This window comes from Mustela erminea, chromosome 5 (genome assembly GCF_009829155.1).
Source record: "Mustela erminea isolate mMusErm1 chromosome 5, mMusErm1.Pri, whole genome shotgun sequence".
In the NCBI taxonomy this organism is placed as follows: domain Eukaryota; kingdom Metazoa; phylum Chordata; class Mammalia; order Carnivora; family Mustelidae; genus Mustela; species Mustela erminea.
The window spans coordinates 118,218,944-118,245,471 of NC_045618.1; the positions used below are offsets into that span (position 1 = coordinate 118,218,944).

At 36.1% G+C, this 26,528-nt stretch overlaps 1 protein-coding gene across 6 annotated transcripts in view; it reads left to right on the forward strand.

The window, feature by feature from the left end:
- RPS6KA5 (ribosomal protein S6 kinase A5) overlaps positions 1 to 26,528 on the forward strand; it is a 175,502-nt gene that overhangs the window by 107,286 nt on the left and 41,688 nt on the right. For 4 of the 6 annotated variants that reach the window (XM_032344675.1, XM_032344676.1, XM_032344677.1 and 1 more), the window contains 2 exons: positions 19,461 to 19,544; positions 21,878 to 21,981. In XM_032344675.1, the coding sequence (XP_032200566.1) occupies positions 19,461 to 19,544; positions 21,878 to 21,981 (188 nt within the window). Of the gene's footprint in view, positions 1 to 14,621; positions 14,691 to 19,460; positions 19,545 to 21,877; positions 21,982 to 22,764; positions 22,908 to 26,528 lie in introns of those variants that run through there. The other 2 variants (XM_032344678.1, XM_032344680.1) reach the window with 2 other exon arrangements.

Below are 26,528 nucleotides of genomic sequence, written 5' to 3' on the forward strand. Positions count from 1 at the left end.
TGATTTTTAAAACTTTTCTCCTTTGTAAAACTTTTTGTGGCTACTTCAGTAAGATGTGATAGGTTAAATACGTTTACCATGGCTTCCTCACCAAATCCCCTATGCAAAAGGAAGGGAGTAAAATAGACATGTTCTCAAAAGAGAAGGAAGAAGATAGCAACCAAATTTTGGAAGATGGACAACAGGAAATCTAGTTGTAACTCAGGTAGCATTTCTGATCACAGTTGAATCCTAACTAGTAACATGAGAATCCCCAAAGCAGAGTCAGGAATTGAGGGCACCAGGTGTCCCTCAAAGTAGGAGCACAGGGGATATGGTTGCAAGTCTGTATGAGAAACAGGGAGCCCCCTCTGAGCCGCAGTCTACCTGATTCACCTAGGCCACCGTGCTTTCCTTACCTTCAAGGAAGACTGAGAGTGTTAACAAGAAAGCCTGCATTCAGGGACTATGGCCTAAAGGTGAGGACACAACAAAGGAACTAGTGGTTGAAGGGAAAAATGACACAGTGAGTCTTGCAGCTCCAATGGCCTCTTTCTGCCTCTTCATTCTGAGAACATGGCTTCCTACACAGGAGTTTAGAGGGTTCCTCTGAGAAACTGAGAACAGAAACTCTGCAGATGTTGTCAGGTGGTGGTGTTGCCAGTAAACTAGTCCAGCCATATTCTTCTGCAGAGATGTCTGTGACTTGACAAGCCCAGCACATGCCACAGAACCACATTTGTGATAAAGTCACTGCTTCTTTTACTATTTTGATTTCACTATATTTCAGTGATTAGTTTCTTGTGTCTCTGTTCCAGTGGGATTATAGTTTCTTCTGTCATACTATGCATTTTAAACCATTGTTTTGAGAAGGGGTCGGTGGGCTTCAAGAGATGGCCAAAGGCTCCTTGGCATATGAAGCACACCCGTGTGGAGAGATTTGGTGATCACCTTCTCCTCTCTCCGTGGAATTGTCCATGCATTTGCTCATTCTGTTGAAGGCCTTCTCCATACTAGACATTAGGCTATGTTCTTATAAGCACCACTGAAAAGAATAGCTTAGTGACTCCTGTATTTATGGGTATGTGTGGCTGATCATTTGACAGACTTTGGCCCTGGGACACAGCAAAAATAAACAAAAATCAAGCATGGATCAGAGTTGCTGAGTTCTAATACAGAAATACAAATTAATCAGAAATGCCATGTGACTAAATCAACCTGGTCCCTCCTCACAAGAGAGACTTGTGTGTTCTGTTAATCATGTCAGCAGCTCCTCGGCAAGGGAACAGAGGAGTTCTTGTCAAATACCATAGGTTTTGAACACTTAGTTGTTTATGTGCAAAAACAAAATATTGGGTTGGGGGGTACCTGGGTGGTTCAATAGGTTAAGCGTCCAGCTCTTGGTTTGGCTCAGGTCATGATCTCAGTGTCACGAGATCAAGCCCTCTGTCAGGCCCCACGCTCAACAGAGTCTTGAGATTCTCTCCCTCTGTGCCCCTTCCACTGGTCTCTCTCAAATAAATACATAAATAAAATCTTTTTTAAAAATGAAGTACTGGGAAAAAAAAAAAAATGAAGTACTGGGGGGGGGGGGCGCCTGGGTGGCTCAGTGGGTTAAGCCTCTGCCTTCGGCTCAGGTCATGAACTCAGGGTCCTGGGATGGAACCCCACATCGGGCTCCCTGCTCAGCAGGGAGCCTGCTTCCCTCTCTCTCTCTGCCTGCCTTTCTGCCTACTTGTGATCTCTGTCTGTCAAATAAATAAATAAATTCTTTATAAAAAAATGAAATACTGGGATTCAGTCTGAGCTGGAGAAATAACTTACAGATTTTATTATTCACTGAATACAACCTAGCCGCATTTAATATAGTTAGGTGTTAGTCATTAAGCTTTCCACTTCATCTCTTCCCCTCAGACCACCAGCTCGTTCTTCTCTTCGCATGGAGGACATACTGTTACACTAGGTTTTAGGTTTAACTCTCAGGGCTGGGGTAAGAACTACCCCTCTCTGAGACTCCTACAACAGGATATAGTGGTTCTTTGCTCCCCTGATTCTACCCAGCACCTGTTCAGCAAGTTTCCCTGCCTAGACTCTTTCTACCTTAAAAATATTCCCCCCAAACTATTTCTGTTTTGAATAGTTAACATTCCCTTTTGGTTTCACGTGGCACCCTGACTCCCTCATATCGAAATACGGTCTTTATTGGAATGAGTTTCTTCTTTGTCCATCCCTATTCTACATTGTTGGTTTTCGGTTTAAACTGTAGCTTAAAGAGTCTCCTCCTTGGTTTCCAGTGTATACAGAAAGATTCTGTAACTCCAGCTCCAACTGACTTCTCTCCTCTTCCTCTTCCTCTTGGTCTTTTGTCATCATTTAAGCATGCCTAGTCTCTCCTGTTTTAAAATTTTAAAGATGGATGGATGGACGGATGGTTGGATGGATGGACAGACGGATGGACGGACCAATAGATAAACAAAATCTATTCAGAATTCCATATTCCTTTCCAGCTCTTGTGCTGTTGTTCTCGGTATTTGTCTGCACACTCTCTTTACTTACTCACATGTCACTCCTTAATCTACTCCTGTTTGGCTTGCACACCAACTGACTGACTGTAAGCCTTCTTGTCAAGGTCACCATTGACCTCAGTTTTAGAAACTTTGTAGTCTTTTCTTATTTGACTACCTAGTAACGTTGAGCAGATATTGCCTCTCTTCTTGGCTCGTGAGACACCACACTCCCCTGGCTTTCCTTTTCTTTGTCACTGTCTTTTGCAGCCTCTTCCCCTTCTACCCAGGGGTTCCTCTCAGTTCAATACTAGGTACTCTTCTCTCTTTATGCTCTCTCCCCTTTATGCTGGTGATTCCTCAAAATACATGGCAACCCTGACCTCTCTTCTGGACTCCAGATCCAAACATGCTCGTGATGTATTTCCACGTGATGCTCTCATAGATTGGTTGAGCTCAACATATCCAAAACTGAACTAACCTTCCCCCGTCCAAATATGCTTCTCCTTCAGTATGTTGCTGTTTCGTGTGTGATAGATTCTGCCCTTACTGGGTCTGGGGAATGTATTTCTACTAATTTTTAGGAATTTGCTGAGTACAAAAAATATATGCTTTTAAAATAACAGTTTCTGCTCATGGTATAATATTCATCTCTCTGTGTATTCATTAATTGAATAATTGAATAAATATTAATTGAGTACTATGCATTGGGTATTATACTTAGACCCTAGAAATACAGTGGTAAACAACAAATTCCTTGCCCTAATGAGCCTATATTCTGGAGGTGTTTGTCAAATATGCCTATAAGTAATTATTTCTAGATTATAGTTTGCCAGACTGGAGTGTATACAGGATAAAATTGGTTTATTGTTAAAATCTTTAAAATCTTTTATATGATAATGGACACTTTACAAAGTTGATACTTTTCATATGTTCTTTTCTCAGTCGTAGAATCTGATAAATCCCTTGAGATTCTGAGACTAAGACAATTCTAAATATTTACAGGCTAGTATTTGTCCTTCATAGAATCTCATGAGAGTACAATTCAGCAAACATTTGTTGAGTTCCTACTGTGAGTCAGACATTCTGCTGGTATTGGGTATATGATTCTAACACTGAAGACTATAAAGATATTTAAAGGGGGTCTGTTTTTACCTGTTTATGAACAAATAATGTCAAAATGATACATTCATGTCCTATTAGTTACCCTGTACTTGTATATGGCATATACATTCTGTGTTTTTACAATTTCACACTGAACATTTTTAAAAAATCACAACAGATTATTAATGTAAATCTACAGGTAGCTAAATAAAACTAGCAGAAAAATAATGTCCCCAACACTTAAAATAGAAGTAGCTAAACTAATCATACTGCCATGGTAGCTGTACTTTAAAGGAAAGGCCTATGGATTAGTGACTATTTTCTCTTTCCAGAAAATAGAAAAATGCACCTTTGCTTAGTAAAGGGGATGTTATTCATTAATTTTTTTGAGCATATAAGTAGCCTTTGTGTATAGTGGATAGGACATGTATTGAAGGAAGAGGGTCTTTTTCAGGTCTCCCCTCTGTAGCTGTGTGACACCGGGCAAGCCCCAGTCCTTAGCCTCTCGGTCTTAGTTTCTTCCTCTGTAAGGTAATAGCTGTCATTTCTAGTTTATAGGATCATCATAGCCCACAATCAGCTGATGCTCATGAAAGTATGTTCTAAAGTGTGAAGCAGTAAAAAACACCGGCTTCTACTTTTAAGACATACTGTTCAAATTTTAGATTACCGTGAGCAAAACTGAAATATGCAGATGAGAATCTTAAATTGCTCTCCTTTGGGGCACCTGGGTGGCTTAGTTAAGCGTCTGCCTTTAGCTCAGGCCATGATCCCAGGAGGGATCGAGCCCATGTTGGTGCTCTCTGCTCAACAGGGAACCTGCTTCTCCCTCTCTCTCTACCTGCTGCTCTGCCTGCTTGTGCTCTCTCTGTCTCTCCGTCAAATAAATAAATAAAATCTTTAAAATAAAAATTACTCTCCCTTTTTGGATTTGTAGGAAAGTTTTAAATTATGCCTCTCTTTAGTAGATAACTAGTTAATAACACCATTTGCAGTATTCTGCTGTTGTGACATTTGCATCTCAGGATGCCTAGGTGAGGTTCAGGATCCTTAAAGAGCATGTTTGCTTTAGGAATCGGATAACCCTACTCTCTGAGGAAGCTTTTGTTCCTTCTGTCCCCTGTCCTGGTGTGTGTTGACAGATCTTTTCATTTGTATATGCTCCTAAAGAATGTATTAGGTTGGGGTGCCTGGGTGGCTCCAATGGTTAAGCATCTACTTTCTCCCAGGTCATGATCCCAAGGTCCTGGGATAGAGCCCAGGACCCTTATCCACTTGGGCTCCTTGCTCAGCAGGGAGCCTGCTTCTCCCTCTGCCTGCTGATCCACCTGCTTGTGCTCCCTCGTGGGCTTGTTCTCTCTCTTTCTCTGACAAATAAATAAAATCTTAAAAAAAAAAAAAAAAAGAAAGAAAGAAAGGAATGTCTAGGTCTCTGTAAATAAGTCCTATCAGTTATTCACCAAAATCAGTGACTCTGGGATAATTTTAGTTATTTTAGGGTAAATGTTGAGATGGAAGTGTTGCGAAAATAGGAGATCTAGAAACCAGTCAGAGCATTTTTCCATTGCCCCAGTCTTTCTTCTACTTAAGCAGTATTACACAATATACAGATGCTAGCACATTAGTTTCTGCCATTTTTGGTAGAGTTCTTCTGCCAGATATCAGAGTGGATTCCTTACATTTGGACAGGAAGAGGGGAGGGAGACAGACAGGGCTTTGGCCTCAGATGTCTGCCTCACAGATTGCTTTATAACTTTTCTTACAGTAGAAATTACTGGCTATGGTACGATTTACTGTAATACTCTTTCTAATTTTAAGGCAAGTTCAGTGCACAAGTTCAGAGGGCAGGTTTAATGTAAATGACATCACAGTGCAAGTGGGGACAGCTTTTTTTTTTAAAAGATTTTATTTATTTATTTGACAGAGATCACAAGTAGGCAGAGAGGCAGGCAGGGAGAGAAAGAGGAGGAAGCGGGCTCCCTGCTGAGCAGAGAACCCTATGTGGGGCTCGATCCCAGGACCCTGAGATCATGACCTGAGCCTAAGACAGAGGCTTAACCCACTGAGCCACCCAGGCGCCCAAGTGGGGACAACTTTTAAGTGGAGAGTCTTTTCACAGAAACTTCTGTAATATAGTCCATTTGTTCAAATCAGGTTTAACTATATATAATTTTATTTACTTGAAAATTATATTTAGCAGTCACATTTTTCTATATTAATATAGAATGTATTCATCTGAAAATAGATCATTTTTATCTATTTTCTAAAAAGAAAGACAAGGTACTTAAAAGGCATGCTGAGTGTCAGGGACTTGCAAAGCCTTAATGGGTATTTAGCAAAAAATATTTGGGAATATTAACTAACATTGCATAAGTTTGATTGATAAATGCTTATGTCTTTCAAATTTCTTTTTAATTTTTTTATGTTATGAAATATTTAACTATAATAAAAACGTTTAAAATGATACAACAGAATCTGTGCACCCACTATTCACATATACAGTTATAAACATTTTGCTTTCTTTCCCACTCATTCAGCAAACATCAGTTGAATGTCTGCTGTGATCCAGGCACTGTTCTATCTGGCATTGGAATCTAGCAATGAGCAAAATAGACAAAAACAAGTAAATAAGTAAAATACATATGAAATGTGTTAGGTAGTGGGAAGTTACAAGAAGACAAATACATTAGGTAAAAGGGATAGGGAATATCAGGGTGAGAAGAGGTTGCACTTTTTTTTTTTTTTTAAAGAGGGGGTGGATAAAGGCAAAGGGAGGGGGAAAACCTTAAGCAGGTTCCATGCCCAGCTCAGAGCCCAACCCAGGGCTCGACCTCACAACCTTGAGATCATGACCTGAGCTGAGATCAAGAGTCAGACACTTAATGAACTGAGCCACCCAGGTACCTGAAAAAGTTGGACTTTTAAAATAGGTTCAGGAATGGTGTAGCTGAGAAGGTGACAGTTGAATAGAGACATGAAGGAAGGGAGAGTATGAGCAATATCAGTATCTTAGTAAAGAGATTTTTAGGCAGAGAGATCAGCATGAAAGATGCAAAGTGGGAATATGCCTGGGCTATTTGTGGAATAAGGAGGAATACAGTGTAAGTGTACAGAATGAGTGAGGCTCAGAGTAGCAGGAAGTAAGGACATGGCGGAAGGATTGTACAGATCATGCAGGGCGTTGAAGACTGTGGTAAGGACTGTGATTTCTTTAAGTGAAATGGGGGCTATTGGAAAGTTTTGAGTAGATGAATGAGATGATCGGACTTGTTTTAGAAGAGTGATTCTGTTTGCCAGGCGTGATGGTCTTGTAGTGGGGCAAGTCTAGATACATGGAGACCAGTTAGGAAATTGTTGCACTAATCCAACCAAAAGATAATAAGGCTTTAGACAGTGGAGTGGCAGAGTAAATTGCAATATGTAGTCAGATTTTAGATACATTTTGACATTAGAGATAATGAAATTTCTTGATGGATTGGACATGGGATTTGAGAGGGCAAGAAGAATCAGGGGAGCCCTAAGGTTTTTGGCCAAAGTGGCTGAAAGAATGAAGTTGCTATTAACTAGCATGAGGTGGGCTTCTGATGGAAAGATTTCAGGTAGGTAGATGAGTGCATTTAAGCAGCTTGAATTTGAGACTATTAGACTTACAGAGATGTCAGTGGGCAATAGGAGATCTGAGTCTAGAGTCTTGGGGAGAAGTCTCATGTAGAGATATAAATGTGGAATTTTCCAATATGTAAGTAATATTTAAAATCACGAAAATGGAGGAGAGGGGCACCTGGGTGGCTCAGTCAGTTAAATGTCTGTCTTCTGCTCAGGTCGTGATCCTGGGGTCCTGAGATTGAGCCCTGCGTTGGGCTCTCTGCTCAGTGGGGAGTTGCTTCTCCCTCTCATTCTTCCTCCCTGCTCTCTATCTCTTCTCTCAAATAAATAAATAAACTATTTAAAAAAAAAAGGAAATAGAGAAGTGTATCAACAGAGTAATTACAGATAGGAAAGAAAAAGGGACAAAGCTCTGAACCCCAGGCCTCTCTGTTTTGAGTAAAAAGAGGAGAAGGCGCCAGCAAAGGAGACTGGGAAGAAGGGACTGGGAAGCTGGAAGAAAATGGACAAACGTGTTGTTTTGGGAGCAGGTGAAGAAATGTTTCTAGGATGAACGCGATCAACTATGTCAGGTACTGTTATTAAGGACAAATAAGGTGAGGACTGGAGACTGAGCATTGGCTCAGTCTAAATCTCAGAAGAGAGCTAATGGGAATTGACACATTGTCCTCCAACCTAAGCAACTCGGTAAAAAGGAATAGTGAAATCGTGTGAGGAGGATGCAGAGATGGAGTGGGTCAAGAGAGGTCTTTTTAAGGTAGAAATGACAGACATCATATGCTGGTTGACACATTCCTGGAAAGGAAGTAGGGGTCAATATAATAATGGGGGGTGGGGGAAAGATTGCTGGAATGCTGACTTTGGGAGGGATAAACTCAGTGCATAATTGGGGAAGCTGCCCTTAGCTAGTGGCCTCATCAGTTTATCCTTAGGAAGAAAGAAGGGTGAGTTGCGGGCCCAGATGCACGTGACTGTCAAGAAGCAATAATGGGAGCTTACGGAAGGTCTTTTCTGATTGCTTCTATGTTCTCACTGAAAGTGAGGAAGGAAAAGGAGACATTGGAGTTTGAGGAGAGAGGAGACGATATAAAATAAGTAGCCATGTCAGTGGGAAAGTGAATGGATTAGGGAATGAGTGTGTTTGCTGGACAGTATTGAAGGCCCACTTGAGGCTCATGGTCTTGGATTTAAAGTGAAATTGGTCACTGATTCTGTTTTACTCCAACCACATTTAGTTTAACAAGTGCAGGCAAAGAGTAGTAGATGGTGGGTTGAATTTTTTTAGTACCCCTACTTCATATGTATATATCCATAAACTATATATACTGTTAGCTTATGTTCCTAAAATGTACGTAAATGGCATATCATATTGCAAAGTATTTTGACTTATTTTTGAAATGTATCCAAGTTGATAAATATGAATCTGTTTCATTTATTTTAGCTTCTGTATAATACTTTAAATGAATTACCCAGTTTACTTCTCCATTCTCCTGCTAAGATACATTTAGGTTTCTGTGTTTTCTTAGTGTTGCAAGTTTTTTCAGATATTACTGATTTTCTGCGATACCTTAAATATTCTAAATACCTGTCATTTGTAATTATATACTTTATTTCTTTTCCAAGTCTTCACTTGTCTTTAATGATATTTTTGCCATCATCAGATTTAATATTTTAATAAAATCAAATTTACTAATCTTTTCATGTTTATATCCAGTTATTTTTAAAAATTTTAATTGTGGCAAAATATAAATTTTTAATTTTAAAATTTTAAAACAAACATTATCATCTAAACTATTTTTAAGTGTACATCAATTTTATTAACTATATTCACATTATTGTGCAACAGGTCTCTAGAAATGTTTTATCTTGTAAAACTAAACTCTATACCCATTGAGCAATAACTCCTCAGTTTTCTCTCTTCCCAGCCTCTGGCAATCACCATTTTACTTTGTGTTTCTGTGAGTTTGACTGCTTTAGATACCTAATATAAATAGAATCATACAGTATTTATCTTTATGACTGGCTTACTTCAGTTAACATAATGTCCCCTAGGTTCATTAATGTTATAGCATGTGATGGGATTTCCTTCTTTTTTAAGGCCAAATAATATTGTAATATATGTATATATCATACTTTGTTTATCCATTCATCCACTAATGGACATTTGGGTTGCTTCCACTTATTGGCTGTTGCAAATAATGCTACATTGAACATAGGTATACAAATACCTCTTTGAGATAATGCTTAAAGTTCTTCTGGATATATATCCAGAAGTAGAATTGCTGGATCATATGATGATATTATTTTATTTCCCCCATGATAATTTTATTTTTAATTTTTTTTGAGGAACATCCTTAATGTGTCCCATAGAGGCTGCACCATATTCCATTCCCACCAGCAGTGTGCAAGTGTTCCAGTTTCTCCACATCCTCACCCATACTTAGTATTTCTGCCTTTTTGATAGCAGCCCTCCTAATGAGTATGAGGTAATATCTCATTATAGTTTTTATTTGCATTTCTCTCATGATTAGTGATGTTGCACATCTTTTCATGTGGTTTTTGGTTTCTTGTTTATCATCTTTGGAAGAATGTCTGTTGAAATTCTTCGCCTGGTTTTTAATCAGGTTGTTTGCTTTTTTCTTGTTGAGTTGTAGTTCTTTATATATTCTGAATATTAACTACTTACCTGATATGCAATTTGTAAATTTTCGTCTTGTTCTGTAGGTTGTCTTTCTACTTTGTTTCCTTTGGTGCAAGGAAGTTTTTAATTTTGATATTGTCCCATTTGTCAGCTTTTGTTGCCTGTGGTTTTGGTATCATATCCAAAAAATACTTGCCAAATCTAGTGTCATGAAACTTTCCCTCTGTTTCTTCTAGGAGTTTTATATTTAGGTCTTTCACTTAGATCTTTAGTCCATTTTGAGTTAACTTTTGTATTTGTTGTAAAGTAGGGGTCCAACTTCATTCTTTTGCATGCAGTTGTCTATTTTTCCCAGCATCATCTGTTGAAGAGACCGTCCTTTGCTTATCATGTGGTCTTGACACCCTTGTTGAAGAAGATCATTTGACTGAAAGCACTGTAATGTTTATTTCTGGGCTCTTTATTTTGTTCCATTGCTCAGTATGTCTGTCTTAATTCCACTACAAAGATATGTTGTTTACTGTAGCTCTGTAATACATTTTGAAATCAGAAAGTGTGACACTGCCAACTTTGTTCTTCTCTTTCAAGTTTGTTTTGGCTATTCAGGGTCCCTTGAGATTTCAAATGAATTTTAATATATTTTTTTATTTTGCAAAAAAACGATGTTGGGATTTTGAAAGAAATTACATTGAATCTCTAGATTACTCTGAGTTTGGTAGTATGGACATTTTCAATATTATATCTTCTAATACACAAGCAGGTGATGTCTTTCCTTTTATTTCTATCTCCCTTAATTCCTTTCACAATATTTTATCATGTTCATTGTCAGGTCTTTTGACTTATTGGTTAAGTTATTTCCTGATCATTTTATTATTCTTGATGCTATGTTAATTGAGATGTTTCCCCTTAATTTTTTTTGGATTGTTTGTTGTTAATGTAAAGAAGTGTAACTGATATTTGTATATTGATCTTATATTCTGTAACTTTGTTGTATGTTCTTATTCTAATCGTTTTTCGTGTGGAATCTTTAGGGTTTTCTACGTATAAGATTATGTCATCTACAAATAAAGATAATTTTATTTTTTCCTTTCAATTTTGGATGTTATTTGTTTGTTTGTTTGTTTGCTTTTGCCTAACTGCTCTGGCTAGGACTTCTAGTTCTGTATTGAATAGAAGTGGTAAGAGCAGGCTTCCCTTGTTCCTGATCTTAGAGGAAAAGCTTTCAGTTTTTCACCATTGAGTATCCTGTTTACTGGGGGCTTTTCATATATGGCCTTTACTATATCGAGGTAGTTTCTTTCTATTCCTTCTTTGTTGTGAGTGTTTTTATCATGAAAGGGCACTGAAGTTTGTCAAATGCTTTTTCTGCATCAGTTGAAGTGATCATGTGGTTTTTGTTCTTCATTCTGTTAATGCAGTGTTTTATGTTGATTGACTTTCAAGTCTTGAACTATCCTTGCATTCCAGGAATAAGCCTCACTTGATCATGTCACATAAACCTTTAAATGTGCTGATGAATTTGATCTCCTAATTTCTAAGTGGGATTTTTCTATCAGTCTTCATCAGAAATATAAGTCTGTAGTTTTCTTGCAGTACCTCTTGCTGACTTTGGTATCAGAGTAATGCTGCCCTCATCCAATGACTTTGGAAGTGTTCTCTTCAATTTTTTGGAAAATTGAGGAGGGTTGGTCTTACTACTTCTTTAAGGGTTGTTTGTTTTTTTTTTTAGAATTTTCCTGTAAGCCATCTGGTCCTGAGCTTTTCTGGGAGAAGGTTTTTGATTGTTGATTCAGTCTCCTTACTGATTATGTGTCTGTTCAGATTTTCTATTTCTTCCTGATTCAGTCTTGATAAATTGTATGTTTCTAGGAATTTATCCATTCTAGATTATCCAGTTTGTTGGTGTATAATTGTTCATAGTAGCTTCTTATAACATCTTCTCTTTCATTTCTGATTTTACTTATTTGATTCTTTTTTTTTTAATCTAGCTAAGATTTTTTCAGTCTTGTTGATATTTTCAAAAAACTAACTCTTATTTTGTTAAATTTTTTCTATTGTTTTTCTTTTCTCGGTTTCATTTATTTATGGTCTACTTATTTCTTTCCTGCTGCTAACTTATGGTTTAGTTTGTTCTTCATTTTCCAGTTCCTTGAGGTGTAAAATTGGATTGTTGATTTCTTTGAATTTTTTAAAACAAAATCTCTTTTTATCTCAATGCAGTAAGATATTTGGTTTTCTTTTAAAAAAATAACACTTTAAAATTTTTAATTTACTGGGAATTAATTTTTGTATAAAAACAAAGTGAGTATCTTATTATATCTCTTTTTATAGGTTAACCTAGTTGACTAAACTATCATCAAATAGTTAATCTTTTCTCTACTGATTCGAAAGGTAACTTCTGTCATATGTCAAATTCCTATACACGACTGCGAGTCTGTTTCTATTCCTATTTCTCTTCATTCAATTCCGTTTGTCTGGTTGCCTCCCTCTAAATCAAAATAAAAAATCTTAAAGGCTATGATTTTTGAGAGATGAGATCTTTCTCCTCTTCACATTTATCCTACCATTCTCTCTTCCTTTCATCTGACTCCTCACTGTATTCTTTATTCTTGGTCTTTTATTCCTCCATATGCATTATGGAATTGAATTTATAAATTAATCCAGAAATAACTGTGATCTTTGGATATTGAATCTTCCTATCAACTAATGAGCATAAATGAATATTCATACTTTCCCATTTATTTAGTTATTTATTTCCTTTGGTAATATTTTATAACTTTCTATGCTTTATACTTACATTATTAGATTCATTTCTATTAACTTTATTTATTCCTATCTAAAAAATTAGAATATTTATGTTTTTTTGGGCAACACATAGGAATATTTTTGATCTTGTACATAGGAATGTTGCTGAATTCATTTTCCACTAATTTACAGATCCACTTGGATTTTTTATGTAAATGACTATATTAAGAGAAAAAATCAGAACCACCTTGTTACTAATGATGGCTTTATATCTTTGTGGTCCTCATTATCTTTATTTTGTGTGTGCTTGTGGGTCAATGGTTTGGTTTGGCTTTATCGTTCTGTCACGTTCATTTGTACATACTCTTGCTTTTTACTTTAAGGCTATATGTCTTGGGTTTTACAATTTAGTATAGTATTTACTGTAGGTTTTTTGATAGATGAATTATATTGTTAGTTTCTAGTTGTTTATTGATATAAGTAAATTCTTGTGCTTTTTCTCTTTAATCACCTATATAATTTATATTACTAGGATTTGTTGCTGAGTGTTAAACCATCTTTTAATTCTTGGAACAAACTACTTTCAGTGTTGTTGTTGTTGTTTTACACTTTGCTAGATTTTGTTTGCTGATATTTTATTTAGTATTTTATTGTCAAGTTGACCTATAATTTTCTTTTCTAATACTACATTTTTCTGATTTTGATATCAAGCTTATACTAACATCATGAAATGAATTTAGAATCATAAAGCACCCGGCTAGCTCAGTCAGCAGAGCATGAGACTCTTAGAATCATTTATGTAGAGAGAAATCCTATTCCTCTGAATATTTCCTCTTAATGCACCTCTATAACTAACTCCTACCTCCTAAGTGAGTGTGAGTAGCTTTTCAAATACTTATTTAATTCTTTTAAAATATTTATAATAATATTTAGGTTTTCAGTTTCTTCTTGAATCAATTTTGGTAAGTTATATTTTTATAGAAAATGTTATATTTTTCCTTTTTAGATTCTTTGGCATCATGTTCATAGAATTTGCTTATTTTTAAATACTGTGAGGGTAAGAATGTTTCCTTTTATATTATTAATATTATTGATCTGTAACTTTCCTCTTTTTTTCTCTTGGTCAGTTTGCTAGATATTTGCCCATTGGTCTTTTCTAAGAAATGGTCTTTTCTCAAGCTTCTCATTTTTTCTGTTTCTTTGCTGATGTTCCATTATTACTTTGGTTTTTTGACATTTTGAGTTTTTCTTTCATATGCTTTTTCTAAACTTTCGAGTTGGACCTCCAGCTTGGTAACAATCTTTTCATTTTTAATGAAGCTGAATTTTAACAACAGCTTTAAAGATTTCTCACAGGTTCTGATATATGGCATGTTTACTATTATTCTAACAGTCTAATATTCATTGTGTTTTTTCTTTGGGCCATGAATTATTTAGAAATGGGTTTTTAGGTTCTCAAATAGATAGGATTTTTTGGTTATCTTTGCGTAAATGAGTTCTAATTTTATTGCTTTGTTTGGAGAGCAAACTGTATATGATCTTATTTCTGTGGAATTTGAAATTTGCCTTGTGACCTATTATATGGTTGATTTCTGTTAATATGACATGTATGCCTGACAAGAATGTATATTCTCTGTTATAAAAGTTTTATGTATTCTCATAAACATCATGCAAATCTTCTATAGCTTCACTAATTATTTTCCTGCTTGATTGGTCAGTTATAAAAGAGATATGTTGAAATGCCCATTACAGTTGTGGATTTGTCCCTTTCTTCTTGAAGATCTCTCCATTTTTGCTTTATATAGTTTAAGGCTTTTCAAAAAATGTTGAGGGCATTCAGGTTTGGAATAGTATTATTCCCTAGTGAAATGTTCCTTTTATTATTATGTAATAGTTCTAGCTAATTTTAATAATCCTTTTTGCTGTAACATTTATTTTCTTGCTATTAATAAAAATACTCCAGCTTTCTGTTGGTTAGTGCTAGTCTGATATATCTTTTTCCATCTCTTTACTTTCAATATTTCTTTGTCATTATGTTTTAGGTGTGCCTTTTGTAAATAACATATAGCTGGATTTTGTTTTTGATCCAGAGAGTTTCTATCTTTTAACTGGTGAGTTAAAATCTGTATATTATGATTAATAATATATTTTTACTTATTTCTCTTATCTTGCTCTGTGTTTCTCTTTATCACAGTTTCTCTTTGCTTTTCCCCCTCCTTTCCTATTTAGATTATTAGGGTTTCTTTATTTCATTTCTCCGTAATGGTCTAGAAGTTTTATATACTCTTCTATTCTTTTAGTGGTTATTAAACGTGAAGTTATTAACTGATATGCTGACTTAACAATTATGTCTGTAATTGTCATGACCACTGCAAGAACATGGAATGTTTTAACTTCAATTATCCATCTCATTTTCTGTTTTATTGTTACTTATTATTTGATCCCATGTTGTGTTATATTCCCCAAATTAATCATTATTTTGTAATTTTCATTTTAAAATTCAATACTTGTTTAGATTTTCTCACATTTACCTGTTTTCTCTGTTCACTATTGCTTCTTACAACTTAACTCTTTTCTTGTGAGTTCAGTTTATTTCTGAAGTACACTCTTTAGATGTCTTTTTAACAATGCTTAATGAATAGTAAACACTCTGTCTTAAAATGCCTTTCTTTTACATTGCATATTTATTGTTAATCTAGCTGTCATAGATAAATCTAGTTATGGGATGGTTTATCTTTTTATTTTAAAATAAAACATTTGCAAAAACAAAAGCAAAATAAATATATGGATTAGGGGATTATTATAAGGCAAACTCTTAAAATCATCACTCATGTTAAGAAATAGGAATTTCCCATCATGGGTATATTTTTATTTAGTTTGCTTGGGACGTCTGCAGTATTTTCTCAACTATATCTTCTAGTTTGCAGATTCTCTCTTTAGTTGTGTCTATTCTGTTTAATCAGCCTGTTTTTTATTACTATATTTTTTCATTTATATAATTCTATTTGCTTTTTCATATCTCCCTAATCTTTTCTGTACTGCTTTGTTAGTTTATGGATATTTTGCTTCCTTTATGTCTTTCATCTTTTACAACATACTCATCTTTTATAGAATGTTGTTCTGGTATTTCGAGTTCTGGTATTTGTTTGGTGTGAGGAGTCCAGTTCTCATACTTAGAAATGTTCAGATTCCAGGGCTTTGTGTATGTAAACCCTAATCCAGCTAGGCTGTGGAAATTTCTCTGGTTGTCATGTGTTCCAGAGTAGCAGCATGTTGACCAGACTTTTTCACTTTTTCACTTCCCCATACCATGGAGGACAAGAGTTTCAGGCTCTAAATCTACAAAGGGGCACAAGCTTCGGAATTTGATTTCACAAGGGGAATATTTATGTGTTTGTTTTCTAAGCTAAGGCCCTCCCTTTGTGTAGTTACAGCATAGGCCATACGCCTACCTCACTGGTTTTAAACCTGCACCCTCTGCCACCCTCTGGCATCTAGGGACTCCCCTTTCTGGTGAGCATGGTCATAGATGGCTAGGAGTGCATTATTTACTTCTTTTTAAAAATTCAAACATTTCTAGATTCTTGTGAGGAGATTTGTCAAAATTAGAATGGGAAAAAATACAGGAGGGAGGAAAAACTTCTCACTGGTGGATTTATATTTAATTTACAAATTTATCCTAAACACACAAGATTGGAATAAAACATTGGCAAATAAACACTAGGGATGATTTAACCTAGTATTTATTGAGAAATGCCTAAGAGTTTGACAGTTGAATTTGTGTTTGGATTCTTCCTTAGAAGGAAACCCGTTTTTTGTCCCATGCTCTCTGACTTTCTCTCTCTAAGAAACACTGAAACCTCCTTGATCAGCTAATCACTTAAGCACAAGAATACTCTGTATTATTTGCCAGGATGGTACACACACTCTTGCTTTTACCATTTTTACATTCAAGTAAATTCTCATTTACAATCTTTTAACTCTGTGCTAGCTTTAATCAGTAATGTTGCTTATAACATAGCGTGGACTTAAATGGTAAGTAGGTTGATTGCCTTTTCTCCTTGAGAAGACTATTACCATAAAGATATTTTGAACAAATAATAAACAACAGAATTTAGCTCTGTTATCCTAGCCTTTTTATATCATAGTTCATAAAATATTACCTAGAAATCTTTCCTTCCCCCACTACTGACCTTCTCCTGTCATACCTCATCAGTTTATCTTCCTGATAGAATTATTTGAAAGGCATTCAACGAACCCTCCAGATAACATGTGTCTTTCTAGGCAGATAAACACAAATTGAAAAGTAAATTAGAGATATGTTTACAGATGAAAGATAAACTCTCAGGAATTCAAGGCTGATACACTGTAAGTTAAAACCTAGAGGAAGCGACACTTCCATTGAGGAAGAGGAAGCAGATACAGAATTGTAGGAGGCTAAAATGGTAATGTTTTAAAATAACAGAGAAACTTAATAAATGCTTTGTTCACTATTACTTCTCAGTAACTGGAATTTCCCGACACTTAGGCTTTGATTTTTCTGTCTCCTGGAATTTCAATCAAATAAATAATTATTATATTAATGTAGATACTACCTACTCCCTTCCACCACCACCACCCCAAAAAACACATAAAACAAACACAAAACAGAAACCTAAAGTGAATTAAGAAGGAGCTCAAAAATCACACAGAGAAGGTAGACGATACCTCGTTGAGCACTTAATGTGGTTCTGAGCTTTCCCTCTGTTGAGACAATCAAGAACTGAACCTCCATAGTTCTCATTGTCAGAGAAAGGAAGACATGGGGAGTGGTGGTGACTGTCAAACCTTTCTGGCACTTAATCAATATGATTTGTGTGTTTCCTACCCTCTTTATACTAAACTTATGAATATCTAGTGTTTTAAAGAAGAGAGTACATATTTTCTTGATCCTCATCTAGTAAAGTTAAATCATTGTCTCATTCTTAGAAGGAAATGTGTATGATTTCAAAATGGTTTGACATGGAGCTGCCTATAAATGGAAATGAAAGTTTATATTTGCTAAAAAGACTAGTTTTCTAAATAAATAAAATCTAGAGAAGCAATCAGTCAAAATTCATTATCTTTTTACTCCTAAGCCAGTTTGGAGAATTATTTTTATTTTTATTTTCAGTATATCTAAACTTGATTTAGGATATAATGTTTTAAAGGTATCTTTTAAGATGAGATCAAATAATTAATACCCTGACTTAATAATTTTCATGTTTCTTTATGTCAGCTACACAGTGATTCTGGCTTATCCGAAAAAAGGCTATTGCATAATGAATAGTGTATTAACTAAAAACACTGGTTTTATGAAGTCTGGGGTTTTTTTGAAAAGTAATTTTGTAGTATTTCTTTTTTAATCACTCAGGAAACAGATGAATACTTCCTAACACAAATTTTTTTCTAAGCATGTCTAACAAAGTTAAAAATTATTCATTACTTTTTATGCAGAAATTAAATAGAACCAATTTTATTTAGCTTTAATTTTTCTCATAGTTTAATACAAAATTATCATTTGGTACTGAAATGATGAAGCAGAGAGATAATATTTGATATATGGTTTATATTAGCTATTCAATCACATTATTCTACCAGGTAACAAAAAAGAAAATTTTCTGCAGATATAAACATAAGTAAATTATTTCTTTTAGTTTCTAGGGATAGTAATCTTTCAGCAAATATAGCACATAAAAAGAGGAAAATTAATCTTAAACCATATTAATTATATGATGTATCATATATGTCATATGACACATGACATATATATATATATATAATAACTAAGTAGTTTTAATACATTTGTTACCAAAGTGTTTAAATAAATTCATTGTATTTATTTTCTCTGTGCTTAACTTGCCCCTAATAAAGTTAAGGACTTCTACTAATTCATTTTATAACATTGCTAGAGTAGTGTTCTTTACTTTTAAAATTGGTAAATAAGAGGAATGTGTATTTTTCTTAAGAACTGGCTAGTAGAAGAAGAGTAAAGTATAAATTGAAAAGTTTCCTTTAAAGTAATTTTGTAAAATATTTTAAGGGAACCAAAGTGCCTTAAAAACTTTCAGATACAGCCATAAGAATGTATTTTGTATAGAGAATTTCTTTCCCTATTTAGTATATCTGTATAATAATTTAGATATTTACTCTCCTTTATTTTATTGGGATGAGTCATATGACACAATTGATTATTTAAAAATTTATTTTTTTTTTAATCTGGACCTTTTTAAAGCTCTACAAAAGAGAAATAACTGTTTTTAAGAGACAAGCTTTTTCTAAAATATAAACAGTTTTGCTCATTATTACTAAACGTATGATTGGCAGTGCCAAACCTAAACAAAATAAGGTGGGAAAAAATACCCTTCCTCATTTTTCATCTTTGGGCTCCCTATTCTCCTTCTTAGAATTTGGTCTCTTTTTTTCCCTGAAGGTTTCCCAGTGTTTTCCCAATCTTGCCTATCTGGAAATAAAGTCTTAAAGTATTAAACAGTTCTTGTTACCCTACTAGGACTATTTGAGGTTTTACAAAAAGAATGGTACAAGAGACCAATAATTGAAATATACATACATAGTGCAAAAAAGAAGAGCGGATGGATGAATGGATGGTTGGATGGTTGAATGGATGGATGGATGGATGGATGGGAGGGTTTCAGGCAAAGGAAGTCTTTGGACAGAACACGCACCCAGGACTCACTATGGAGGTGATGATCTGTCCTGGTGAGAAGGGGGTAGTCTGTCAAGTAAATTCTACCACTACTTTTCTACTGTGGTGTATCTCAACCAGTAACATGTAAAATTGACTTTTTTGTCATTTGTCTGGCTTGAAATCAAATGCCTTTTTGTTTGTTTGACTATTTAAGGCTGAAAGAGCATATTCCTTTTGTGGGACTATTGAATACATGGCTCCGGATATTGTCAGAGGGGGAGATTCAGGCCATGACAAGGTATGTTCTACACTTCCTTATATCTTCATAAAATGTATAATAAGAACCCTAGTTAATAACTCAGTCCAGTCTCTTCAACAGAGGCCTCTTTCTGGTATTGTCTTACCTTCATTGTTTTCTCTCCTTTGCTTTGTATACATGAACACATTATGATACCTAGTGTTTTAGAAGAGAAAGATAGACTTTGTTGATTATCTCTTCAACAGAAATAAGCATTGTAGCAATCCTTGGAGAAAGAAAAAATCCTGCGTTCAAGATAGTCCAAGTTTTTTTTCCTAAGTCCTCTAAAAACCTCACTTCCCTTTGTATGTGCAAAGTGAAGATTGTAGAGGAAGCACATGAGCAGTTTTGTTATAAAATCTAGGTCACCTATTTTTTTCTTTCTGTATTAAAGGGTATAGATTCTTTAGTGCCATCTTAATGGTTTTGCTGTATTAACAATTTTCTCTAAGGAATTTTGGCTATTTTTTTGTTCCTCATCTTCCCCTCTCCCTCATCCCCTTTCAAAATCCCACACATTCAACCCAGATATCTTCGGTGTGGCGAATCTTTGGTCTCCTTACTAATGACTAGTCATATACTTAAAGCCTGTTCTTCAAGTTGGTGTGGTATTGGTTTGAGGCCATATGATTAGGAATCTGATTATTGATCTGTGTCATCTCAACAGCTGGTTTGCAATCCAACAGCAAAACATTCTGAGGGTCCTGGCTCTGGCAGCAGTAAGATGGCTTGTATGAATAAAATAATTGAATTGCTGCTTTCATTTGCTTCCTGGTATTCTTGGAAACTGTTTTCCCTAGCAGCTTGATAGGAATTTATAACTTAAAATTTGAAAATTACCTTCCAAGACCTAATGTAACCAATTTTTAGAGATGAAAACCTTATAGAACCTCCTAGAATTTCTGTATACCTGAGGTCTGGAATACAGCTAGTGAATAAATACTCTTTCCTGTTCATGGAACAGCTTGATGACTTTGAGTTAATTAAATGTGACAATATATGCAAAGTGCTTATCAGTGGCTTCTGGCTCTACACTCCTTTATGACTGCAGGCGCCTGATCATGTTTTATGTCATCATTATGCATTTTCTTTAAAATAGTTCTAGGTTCATAAATTTTGTATCATCTCTCTGAAAACTTTTCCCTGAAATTTGGAAGCAGGGTTAAAAATTTTAGCTTCCAGTTAATATCTTACTGGTACAAGCTTGTGCATTCAACAGATATTCAAATCTTGGCTTGCCTAATTATAAAAAAACTAATTTCAGGATTCTTTAAATTATATATAATTTGCTATGTTCTTAGTTCAGGTAGCTGCATTTATAAATTGGTTTCCCATTTAGATCTCATTTTATCTTATATTATTTTAAGTCTTCATGTTTACCACAATTGAAGACTCACATAAATGAAGATATATGTGATAGGTCCTTTAAGAAGAATTGATTTCGGTGGTTATGAAATATGATATCAGTAGATGGGATTTTTTTTTCATTTTTGTTCTTTGAGTTCAAGGAATTTCATAATATTTGGGGGGGCTAAATAATTAATAAAAATGCTGAGGGCACGTGGGTAGCTCAGTTGGTTAAGCCTCTGCCTTCGGCTCAGGTCATGATCTCAGGAATCGAGCCCCGCGTCAGGCTCCCCCTCTCTCTCTGCTGCTCTGCCTACTTGTGATCTCTATCTCTCTCTCTGTCAAATAAATAAATAAAATCTTTACCCCCCCAAAAAAAAAACTTTCTAAAAAAAATGCTGAATGTTCCTTTTTTTCCCCACGTCATAAGTCTAAAGTTTTTACTTAAAATTTTTAAAATTTGGGGCACCTGGGGGGCTCAGTTGGTTAAATGACTGCTTTCAGCTCAGGTCATGATTCCAGAGTCCCAGAATCAAGTCTCACATCAGACTACCTGCTCAGTGGGGAGTCGTCTCTTCTCCCTCTGACCCTGCCTTGTCTCATACTCTTTCTCTCTCTCACTCTCAAATAAAAATAAAATCTTTAAAAAATAATAATAAGTAAAATTTTTTAGATTTATTTAAAATTAAACATTTTTTAAATTAATCAAAGTAAAACCATTACTTAATGATTTAGGAAATAATGAAAATACCTTTAGCCCCTTGATTGACTTCACTGTGTTTAAATTGTGTTCTGAGAATACCCAGGTATTTGTTCTCTAAATGTCCTTTTCTTGCATGTGCTTCATTTAATACTCCTTACATAGAAAGCTCTATACAGAATCTTTTTGTTAAAATATTTTTCAAATAGATAGTTTTATTCTGTTTATTTTTCTTTCTTATAAAATATATATTCATAGTCTATAAAATGACATTATTGTTTTATAGGCAGTTGACTGGTGGAGTTTAGGTGTTCTCATGTATGAATTACTAACTGGAGCATCTCCTTTCACTGTCGATGGGGAGAAGAATTCCCAAGCTGAGATATCTCGGTAAGACTTAACAAAATAAAATGAATGTATTGTTTTCTCAAAGAAGCTGATCAAATTGCTGAACTCAAGGCTGATAGAAAAGAATTTTTTAAATGAGGGTAGACAAAATGATTTCCAAGTGGTAAACATCCATTTATATTCATATAGAATGTAGATCTATAACATTTGCATTTCTTTCTATTTTATGTGCCCACTTAGATCTTAAGTGTCATAAGGATAGTGTCAAAATTTGTTTGTGCTCCAAAGCACTTGACACATTATCTTAACCTAGTACATCATATATTGGGAAGTGTATTTGTTGGACACTTTCTTTCCCACTCTGTATCAAATGTTATTTCTTTGCAAATAAAGACAAAGTAGTGATGTTTTCCACTTATGGATATCTAGGCTCAATAGAAACAAGTACCATAAAATCACCCTCCTGTAGGTTACCCTAGTAGCATTGTTCTGTTCTTTTCTTCATAGCAACTGCCACAATCGCAGGGTGACATATGTGTTCATAGTTATTGGATTAATGTCTGTCTGTCCCACTAGATTGTAAGCTCTGAGAGCAAGGGGCATGTCTGGCTTTGATCTTCAGGACTGTCTGCTCCTGTGCCAGCATAGTGCTTACCGTGCAGAATTCAATAAATATTTTTGGAATGAAATGGATGAATGAACAAATAAACACACAGTGATAAAACATTATACTAATTACTAGTTATGTTTTTGTCCTGTTTTTACTTGAATTTCATAACTTTGAGAACAGATTTGACATTAAAAATTAAAATTGAGACTTCCACCAAGATGGAATAACAGGGACCGGATTTACTTTCCTGCCTGAAACAATTTTTTAAATGGGCAAAATATATGAAACAGCATTCTCGAAGACATTGAGCATCTAGCAGTGAAGGACAGTGAACAAAGAGAGACGGAAAATAAACGAGGTGAGCCCTCTGATTGCCCAGCTTACCGCCTTGAGAGAGTATCCAGGCTGCAGCACAGGGAGGGGAGGCCCAGGCAGAGCTGAGGACACGGAACTGAGTCCAGGAGGACCGGGCAGCTAGAGTTCATAGGGCAGAGTCAGAGAGATGGCCAGAGACTTGCAGAAGGTTCCCCTTGGGTAGTCAGTGAAGTACTGGTAAGCACTCGTGAGGGAGGGAGCTGTTCAGTCTAGTTCAGATGTTATTTCTCTAAACTGATCTGTAGATTGATCACAGTCACAATGCCAGCAGGATGTTTTTGGGTTTTTGTTTCTTTGTTTGTTTGTTTCCATAGAAGTTAACAACGTAAAATTTGTAGAGGTACGTAGAAGACGTAGAATAGCCAAATTACCTTTGACAAAGTAGACCAAACTTGATTTCAGGGTTTATAAGCTACAATAATTAAAACACTGTGATGTTCATATCAAGATAGACAGTCATCAGTGAACTAGAATAAAGAGTCCAGAAACAGAACCACACAGATATAGACAACTGTGCTGTATTTTGGTTTTTGTTTTGTTTTTACAAAGGTGCAAAGTCAGTTTGGTGGAGAAAAGATAGTCTTTTCAACAAATATTAGAACCATTGGCTATAATATGGGGGAAAAATGAACTTCAATAAATACTTTGCACTTTATAGAAAAATTAAAAATAGGTCATAGGCCTAAATGTAAAATCTAAAACCACAGCATTTCTGGAAGAAAACATAAAGGAAAATCTTTGTGACCTTGGATTAGACAAAGATTTCTTAGACAGGACACAAAAAGTGCAGTCCGTAAAAGAAACACTGATAAATTGGACTTCATCAGAATTCTATACATGTGCTGCTTGAAGGAAACCAAAAGAGTGGAAAGACAAGCCTCAGACTAGGAGAAAATGACAACTCCTGCATCTGATAGACGACTGGTGTCCAGAATACATAAGGAATTCTTAAAACTCAAGGGGAAAGAAACCCCTCTGTTCTGAAAAATGGGCAAAAGATCTTAATAGTTCCCCAGAGAAGATATATGAGCGGCAAATAAGCACATGAAAAGATGACCAACATCATTAGTCTTAAGGGAAATGCAGACTAAAGCACGTGAGATGCCATTGTGTACTCACTGGAGTGGCTGCCAGAGAGCTTAATTGTTAAGGTTCTCCGGAGGACCAAAACCATTAGGGTCTCTCTCCCTCTCTTTCTTTCTCTCTCTCTCTCTATATATATATGGAGATGTATTATAAGGAATCAGCTCACATGATTATGGAGGCTGAGAAGTCGCACGAGCTGCTATCTGCAAGCTGGAGACCCTATCCTGAGAATAAGAGGATCCTGTGGGTGTAAATCCCAGTCCAGTGGCAGAAGACCAGCATCCTGTGTTAGGCAGGCAGCAAGGGGCTGAATTCTCTCTTCCTCTGCCTTTTTTTTTTTTTTTTTTTTTCTCTACTCAGGTTCACGAGGGATTGGTAGCTGCCCACCCACACTGGGGAGAGGATTCTCCTTTACTGTGTCCAAGTCAGATGCTAATTTCATTGAGAATCACCCTCACAGAAACACATAGCAGTGTTAAATTGGGGCAACCTGTAGCCCCGTCTAGTGACACTTCAAATTAACCATCACAAGTCCATCCCTGTCAATTGGGCAGCCATGCACTTCTCCTTAAACTGAACTGAATCTCCAAATAAAGACAAAAATGCAGTCATAGGGACGCCTGGGTGGCTCAGTTGGTTAAGCAGCTGCCATCGGCTCAGGTCATGATCCCAGTATCCTGGGATCGAGTCCCACATCGGGCTCCTTGCTCAGCAGGGAGCCTGCTTCTCCCTCTGCCTCTGCTGCTTCTCTGCCTGCCTGTGCTCGCTCTCTCCCTCTCTCTGATAAATAAATTTTTTTTTAAAGTCCTACTCTCTACCTCTGAGCCCCAGGACTTAAAAAAAAAAAAAAAAAAAAAAAAACACGCAGTCATAATTCCACCAAACGTGATACAGCTATCCTACATGCAATGGAAAACCCACAAACTCCCTACATAAAATCTTTAAGTGATGTTTGCTCTTCTTGAACTCTCATAACTTAGATACTATGATAAAAATTAACAGTTCTTAAAGGCCATGATATAAAGCCAGTGCATTTTGTATTACATGAAAAACAAATAAGAGAAGAAAGACAACAAAGACATATTGTAACATCTATATTAAAATGATTTATGCATATATATTCTGACACAGATATATATTCAAAACAAAATGAGGAAATAGAGCAATTTTTATAATTGGTTATGGGATCATAGGTGGTATTTAGAACTACTTTCTTCTGCTACCCACTATATATTCCCTTTGTCTTCAGCAAGTACCTTGTGGGTGACCCAGACAGTCATTCCTAAAGAATCCTGGCCTTTAGTACTTCTGCTTAGATTGGGTTATTACAGTTTTCAGTTGACCTTAGTCACAGGGCATGGTAATACTAATAGATACCTTAAGAGATCTCCTGTATTTCAGACACTCTTCCTTACTTTCATTGTGGAGTAGTAGTCCAGTTTCCCCTTGGTAGTGAGGATAGATCTCCCTAGCTGCTCCAGAAATCCCTTTTTTGCTAATTGATTTAGAGGCACAAAGTAGCTGGGTGGCCATCTTCATTTCTAGCTCAATGGAATCATTCATTGTGTGTCTCTTGGTGGAAGCATTCCTTTTCCTAGAACTAAGACCTCTAGGCTAGCAGAGCAAAAAGTCAGCGGAATAGGAAGCAAACGTTTTGCCAGTGAGTCACTTGGGAGTAATAGTGAGTGGTGCCATTCCCAGTTCCACCCCATGATTCCTGGGTCCATGAATCCTGGTATGGAAGAAACAGCACCATGTATTGGATGTGGATTCAGAGCATTTACAGCCTTCTGCAGAACCTTGCCAGAGCCCTGCGACATAGCGCCACCTAGCTGTTCCACTGTCCTATCACACCAGCTGCTTCAAGATGGCGGAGAGCTTGGTAAGACCAGTGAATTCCAGGAGCATGGGCCCACTATACACTTCTTTTGCTGTGAAGTGAGTTTCTTGATTAGAAGCCATGCTGTGTAGAATACCATGACTGTGAATAAAGCATTTTGTAAGTCTTCAGATGGTCATTTGCAGGGAAAGTAAATCCGTATTTGTGGTAAGCATCTATTCCAGGTAGGATGAAACATTGCTCCTTCTGTAATGGAAGCAGTCCAACGTAATCAGCCTGCCACCATGTAACCGGCTGACCACCCTCGGGATTGGTGCCATATTGGGCACTCGGTGGTGGCCTCTGCTGCAGGCAGATTGGGCACTCAGCAAGAGCTGTAGCCAGGTCTGCCTTGGTGAGGGAAAATCCATGCGGCTGGGCCCGCACATAACCTCTTTCTTAACCACCACAGCCACTATGTTCATGGCCCAACATGATAATAGGGTTGACTGGAGAAAGAAACTGATTGATTATCTACACAAGATCATCCTATTTACTTGATTTATTAACATGCTCCTTGCTGAGGTCACCCTTTGGTGATCATTCTCATGGGACACAAATATCTCTCCATTTTTCTCCCCATTCAAAGAGACTTATCCATATACCTCTCTTACTCATATATCGTTGACCAATATTCTG